This window comes from Nansenia antarctica, assembly GCF_963989245.1.
Source record: "Nansenia antarctica genome assembly, chromosome: 4".
Classification (NCBI taxonomy): domain Eukaryota; kingdom Metazoa; phylum Chordata; class Actinopteri; order Argentiniformes; family Microstomatidae; genus Nansenia; species Nansenia antarctica.
The window spans coordinates 3,304,382-3,311,881 of NC_137689.1; the positions used below are offsets into that span (position 1 = coordinate 3,304,382).

General features: G+C 46.8%; 1 protein-coding gene across 1 annotated transcript in view; it reads right to left on the reverse strand.

Annotated features, from left to right (window-relative positions):
* The window catches only part of ntm (neurotrimin), a gene marked incomplete at its 3' end in the record, with an annotated part of 126,984 nt that overhangs the window by 65,710 nt on the left and 53,774 nt on the right, over positions 1 to 7,500 (reverse strand). Inside the window, exon 2 of the mRNA XM_080529953.1 lies at positions 1,366 to 1,598. Coding sequence (XP_080386079.1) covers positions 1,366 to 1,598 — 233 coding nt within the window. The remainder of the gene's footprint in view (positions 1 to 1,365; positions 1,599 to 7,500) is intronic.

Genomic DNA, 7,500 nt, shown 5'->3' on the forward strand with positions numbered 1-7,500 from the left:
CCGAGCCACTCAGGTTTCTCTGCATACAGTAGGTGTCGTCGAACGAGCTCCTGAGAGGAAAAAAAAGGGCTTTTAGAGAGAGAGCCCATTTGGCCGTGTCTCTCTCTGCGGCTCTGTTCTGTTCTGCCCCGATGCTCCGCCGCTCAGGGATGACACTGTCGTCAATCACACCGACTCAGGCACTCGCTGATTAGAAACACATTATCACTGAGGTACAATGCCCTTGATCAGCGCTAATCAAACCATTATCTACTTCATCAGAACATATGGCTCTGGAAATAATCCTGTAATTATGTTCAGGAGTTTCAGACGAGCCCCCATGCTGGTGAGTGTTGTTTACGGCGACGGTTTTGGGGGGAAAAAAAGCGATGAATTCATCTACTCAAGCTCGTCATGCGTGCTGCTGTGCTGAGTAGTCAAAGTGAGGTAGTAATTCATATCACGAATGTATAATTGGACAATGGACGCCACTTATATAGCGCCTTATTCCAAAGCACTTTACAACGGCCTCTCATTCACACATTCACAAGCTACCATGCAAGGCGCCGGCCCCGCTCATTGGGAGCAATTTGGGGTTCAGTGTCTTGCCCAAGGACAACTTGACATGTGGCCAGCCGGGGCTCGAACCGCTGATCTGCCGACCTTGCGATCGTTAGACGGCAGCTCAACCTCCTGCGCCACAGCCACCCCAAAAGTGAGGTAGTAATTCATATCACAAATGTATAATTACACTTTGTGTGTCTTTTTTTATGTGTGCATATTATCCCTCTTAATAATTAGACTTAGCAATATGCAATACTCGATGGATGCTGCTCATGAGTGATTTGTGTACAGGCAAACAGAAGCTACCTAAACAAGCCAACCAACTACTGCAGACCAAGACGTTTACTAGAATAATGCAACGGAAGTGGCTAAGACGACAGAGTGCAACTGAAGTGGCTTTCAGGGATTGATGCATCAAGTAGACCTCTCTCCCTCTCTCTCAGAGAGACAGACATACAGACACACACACACACACACACACACATACATACATACACATACTGTGTGTGTGTGTGTGTGTGTGTGTGTGTGTCTGTATGTCTGGAGTAGCGTAGCTTCTGTTACCTTGGACCAGGACATGCACTGATGTGTGTGTGTGTGTGTGTGTCTGTGTGGAGTAGCTTGTTGTTACCTTGGACCAGGATATGCACTGATGTGTGTGTGTGTGTGTGTGTGTGTGTGTGTGTGTGTGTCTGTGTCTGTGTCTGTGTCTGTGTGTGTGCGTCTGGATGGCGTAGCTTCTCTTACCTTGGACCAGGATATGCACTGATGTGTATGTGTGTGTATGTGTGTGTGTGTGTGTGTGTGTGTGTGTGTGTGTACCTTGGACCAGGATGTGCACCGAGGTGGTCCTGGGTCTGCTGCTGGTCTGGACGGCGCAGGTGTACTGTCCCTCGTCTGACATGTCCACGTCCTCGATCTTGATGGTGAACTCCTCGCTGTTGAACGTCACCAGGCTGACCCTGGGGTCCACCGACCATTTGTCCTCGGCCGCGAACAGAATACTGGACCGGTTCAGCCAGGCCGTGTGAGTCACCACGTCCCCCTGCGCACACCTAGCGAAACACACAGAAGAAAAGAAGAATAAACCCCAAATTATACAATTAACAGTTAGTTCCGACCAAGTCATTTGATTGGACAAGAGGGCATTCCACGTGTGCCGATATACAGTATAAGAGCACTGGGACTTTTAACTATATGTATCACTCCGAAATGACCGTTAATACAAAGTAGCTAACCTGCAGATGTTTGTGTTCAGGTTACTAGGCAACAGTCCAGTTGCGGAACTATTTTTTGTCGACGGAGCCAAAATAAATGATTAAATAAACAAACGAATCATAATCGGCCTGCGGCCTCGTTCGTACCTACGACCGAATCACAGCCGTGCTGATATTCAGTACAACAGCACTCCCTCTCGTGTGATATTGCTTAATTGAAACAGGGGAGGAGGAGGAGGAGGTGAATGATACGAATGAAAGAAATCTACAAGGGCTTTGTGGCGGCAGTGGTGGTCGTGGTGGTGGTGTGAGACCACAACAGCAGCAAACAGGGCCTCCCATTTGCGGTGTCACAGATTTTCTTATGGCCTCGTATGTCACGTTTGCTCCCGGTGATGAAAGTTGGGGATGATGGCGTCTCCAGGGGGAAGCGAAGTGTCATGGAGGGAGAAGGAAGACAGAAGGGTCTGTGTGTCTGAGAATCAATACCGAATGGCCATGGACGTCAGCCCCGCAGAGCGCAGCGGAAGAGAAGGCTGCCACGCCGCGGGAGGCCATCGAATCTCTCCCGGCTATAAAAGGAATGTTGACTATTATCGCAGCGATTGGAGGTTTGGCCGCAGATGTGTGTGCTAGGTGCTTTAGCCCACCTAAGTGTGATACAGTAGCAGTCACAGGTTTGGATGACACACTTTCAATTCAATTGGGAAAGTGTGTCCAAACTTTTGACTGGTAAAACTGGTACATTGCATCCAGCTAGCCGCTAACATTCTGGAATATTCTGGGGGGGGGGGTCTTGCTTTTTTTTTATTGTTAAGCCAATCATGAACGATGCTTTTTTAATTAGCAACCAAAGAAGATTACAGCAATGAGACACATACACCAAATGAGGCATGCACAGATAACCTTGTATGGAAATCTGTACTGTTATAATGTTGTATACCACAGCTTTGCTGAATACTTCAGTGTGACTGGTTGAGGGGGTGTTGATTATGTTTATATAAACGCACATGGTAAATGGAATGCACTTATATAGCGCCTTTATCCAAAGCGCTTTACAACGGCCTCTCATTCACCCATTCACACACACATTCACACACCAATGGCGAGGTAGGCAAGCTACCATGCAAGGCGCCGGCCGGCCCGCTCACTGGGAGCAATTTGAGATTAAGTGTCTTGCCCAAGGACACTTCGACATGTGGCCAGCCGGGGCTCGAACCGCTGATCTGCCAACCGTGCGATCATTAGACGGCGGCTCTACCTCCTGCGCCACAGCCGCCCCAACAATATATATTACAACAACACATATCGTCCCCAGTGATCTTAACCGTTCCAAAACAATTCCCCCAATATTGGAGCTCAGCATCCACATGGCTTCTCCAACTCCTGCTAACCACACAAACACTAACCACTACATCTGACACTCGCATGAAACACGCATGAACACGGTAACACATTTAGTTGTGGCGTGTTTGGCTGGGTCCACTCTGTAGAGCTTCCCTGCTGGAGACGGTGATTGCGGATATATATCATGGCTTGGAGCCCACAACTTAACAGACCTCACATTCAGCAGAGCTACCTATCTGGGGGGCTGTGGATGAGCACACAAAGCTATCTCTAACAGTCAATACGACCACATAAACTGTTGATGCTATGGAGGAGAGCTGAGGTGGTGTTGGTAGTACTTTATTTGTTATTTTATTTAACCTTTATTTAACCAGGTAAGACAATTAGGAACAGATTCTTATTTACAATGCCGACCTGGCAAAAGGCACAGCCTTGTGAGGGGGTAGTTTAAAGTTAAAACACATTAAACATGACAAGACAAAACAGAGCAGAGAACAGGAACAGTTGCGAGCCAAGGACAAATCAGACCAACAAACAGTCAACAGCAGGCGGGCAAGGGGACGGGTCCTGGTTTAGAAGCAGTCGCACGTGTCGTTAAAAGTGTCCATGAGTGAGTTCTTGAAGGCTGATTTTGGAGGTGAGTTTGACCAGTTTTAATTTGTTTTGTAGTTCCTTCCAATCTGTGGGGCACAGTACATTGGCAAGATAAGGAAAGGCAAGGTGTATTTGTATAGCACATTTCATACAACAGGGGCGATTCAAAGTGCTTTACATACGCCATTAAAAAAGAAAACACATCAAGAGGAGAGTGCATCTGGGTAAAGCAGCTGTTCCGTCACCTGACAGACAGCTGTGCCGCTGGCTAGAGAGGCCCCACCTGAACCAACAACGCCTTACTTTTTATAATAACGTAGTTAAAGTATTTACAGTGTCTTCTTATCCATTCAAGAAGTTATTTTTTTAAAAGTTGGCTCGACTCTTCTCCATTACACACCATAAATGATCTTGATGAATCCCTGACCCAGTTTAAACTGAGGCAACATGAAAAGCTGTTGCCTTTCTTTCTTTTTCACTCGGCTGGACTACTTTACTCTCAAAGAGGGTAACTTACCCCAAACCGCAGGGGGATTAGGACTGAAGTAAACGCTGATCTGATTTTGACTTTCTTTCGGTTGGCAACGGGGTAGTCAAGGACACGCCGCGCCACCGGGGGAACGGAGACTCCTGCTGCCCCCGATGCATTATGATGGGATGGCGATAAAAGCGTCGGAGATCAGTTGTTCCCTCTCCCTTTCTTTTTTTTTTAAGTAACAGAATGTTACGGGCGCAGGGGTGCATCCTTCATTGAAACATCGGGACATATATTTCCTTGACGTTTCAGAGTACCGGGAACTATTTTTACACTCTTCTTTCTGAAGTGCATCCTGTGGAGTCTTGCGTCCTCTCTCTCTCTCTCTCTCTACTGTGACAAATACGTCCCATGGTGACTGGAACCGAAAAAGGCACAGACCCAGGAAGTGTCGTCTGGCTGGTAATACCTAAAGGAGATGCGATGGAAAAAGGGGTGCGAAAAAGTACAAGGTTGTAAAGAGAGGCACATTGTGCATTAACAAGTCTCAGAGGGTGTTCTGGCTCGTCTCGAAATAGAAAAGGTGTCGCCGGGAGTCAACTATTTACTCTTTATTCATCCCTCTCTCAACACCTTTATTCTTTTGGAATCGTATATGTTAAAAGCGCCACAGTCAGGACTTTTTATCTGTTTGTGTCCCAGAAATCTCCTTTTTCCCAACCGATTGCAAAAAGATGAATCGAGCTCAAGACTATTCCAGTTCAGCTTTAGCTAAAAGATTGACACGGTGATATGTTGCATTATGTGTAGCTATATGCGTTTTAGGCTAATTATTATACAGGTCTGGTACAGGGGGTTAGGGAAAGGCCTCGTGTTGCTTTGGGGTGTTGTTATTAGCGAGTCGTGCTGCTTACGAAACCTGTGCTATGTGAGGTCGTCGTATGGTACTGTATGTTCAGACCCCCATACAAAATCCCTCATAATGCAACAAAGAAACGAATGAATAAATATTTTATCCCGCACCACTTCCCTCTTATCACTGTTGCACAGACGGCAAACCAATTCGATCCAAATAAAGTGGACCCTTTCAACACCGAGCACAGGATCTGACGATGGGGAGGAGAGGAAGTGGACATAATTAAGCATAATAATTACAACCTCTGCCCTCTACTCCTGTGCACTCTGACACAGTTACGTGCAAACATCATTAAACATACATACATGACATTTATTTCATTACAAATAGATGCTACGAGGGTACTTTGTTCAGAGTATGGATTGAGAGTGTTAATGTTTAATGTATGTCTCATGATGAGGCTAGTTCAGACTAGGGAATGCAACAATTTATTTTCCACGCACTGTGAAAAACAAGACACATTTTACATGGATAGGATGAGCAGAAAAAGAGGCATTCTAGAGAGACTGTAGAGAGATGCATAGAAAATAAAAAAACTTGTTTTGAATAGAGAACAGAATGTTCTCTTGTAAAACAACCTCTAGGAAAATGTGGATTTCCAATGACCATACTGTATAGATCTGAACATAACATTTAGAAATAAATCAAATGGTCCTTTTTTCTCTCTCTCTCTCTCTCCCCCCACCCCCCTCTCTCTCTCTCTCTCTCTCTCTCTCTCTCTCTCTCTCTCTCTCTCTCTCTCTCTCTCTCTCTCTCTCTCTCTCTCTCTCTCTCTCTCTCTCTCTCTCTCTCTCTCTCTCTCTCTCTCTCTCTCTCTCTCTCTCTCTCTCTCTCTCTCTCTCTCTCTCTCTCTCTCTCTCTCTCTCTCTCTCTCTCTCTCTCTCTCTCTCTCTCTCTCTCTCTCTCTCTCTCTCTCTCTCTCTCCCTCTCTCTCTCTCTCTCTCTCTCTCTCTCTCTCTCTCTCTCTCTCTCTCTTAAAAGGATATAACTTTGGATAAAACAAATATAAAACTGACAAACTCAACAATTCCTCTGCATTATTATTATTTATGATATATGATAATTATGATTATCATGTTTACTTTCTCTGGGAGGATCCTAGCTTGGTTTGTGCTTGTTTGGTTGGGTCGGGTGTGCTGGTGGTGGGGTGGGGCGGGTCGGTGTGTGGGGCGGCTGGGGGTCCCCCGGGGGGGGGGGGGGGGGGGGGGGGGGGTTGGGGGCCGCTGCTGTGTGCTGGTAGGCAAACTGGAGGTAGTCGCTCTATGAGTAGAGAGCTGGAAGGGAATGTTCCTGGATGCAGTGTACAGGTTTTTCTCATATGAACCCTAAGCCTCTCAGATGAACCCTGACCCTCTCAGATGAACCCTAACTCTCTCAGATGAACCCTGACCCTCTCAGATGAACCCTGACCCTCTCAGATGAACCCTGACCCTCTCAGATGAACCCTGACCCTCTCAGATGACCCCTGACCCTCTCAGATGAACCCTGACCCTCTCAGATGAACCCTAACTCTCTCAGATGAACCCTGACCCTCTCAGATGAACCCTGACCCTCTCAGATGAACCCTAACTCTCTCAGATGAACCCTGACCCTCTCAGATGAACCCTAACTGTCTCAGATGAACCCTGACTCTCTCAGATGAACCCTGACCCTCTCAGATGAACCCTAACTGTCTCAGATGAACCCTGACTCTCTCAGATGAACCCTAACTGTCTCAGATGAACCCTGACCCTCTCAGATGAACCCTGACCCTCTCAGATGAACCCTGACCCTCTCAGATGAACCCTGACTATCTCAGATGAACCCTGACCCTAACCCTCTCAGATGAACCCTGACCCTAACCCTCTCAGATGCGGTCGAGGACGCCTGAACACACACATACGTTTGGGCCAGATGTGACAACAGGGCCAGTGTGTGTCTCTCCTCTGCCACCACCAGAGAGCAGAGGTCAGCTGATAACATGGATGAAACGGGAGAACAGTTGTACAGCCTTCATTTTCATTTAGGGTTTCTTAGTCGCTAAGAGAAGAGATCTGCCAAGCCTGTCTGCGTGGCTCTAAGTGTAGGATATTTACCCCCAGAGACATACGTGTTGCTCGCTTGGGAAGCAAGTGGCACCCGTGCGTAAAGAGTGTCAAAAACACGGCGTTCCTTAACGTTTAGCGCATCTTGCGTCGAAAGACGTTTTAACATATTTTCTGGGGTGTTTCCACCCCCGTAAGTTGTGACAGCGTTTTCATTATGTATTTATTTATTTTAAAACGGATCCCCAGTGTTTTAGAGACAGAGGGGAAACACAAATATACATTAAACGATAGTAGGCTAGTTCAAGAAAAACGCATGAACGTGAAAGTAAGACTAAACCAAAGTGGCAGTTTGATTATGGTTAGGTACGGGGGAATCGCGGG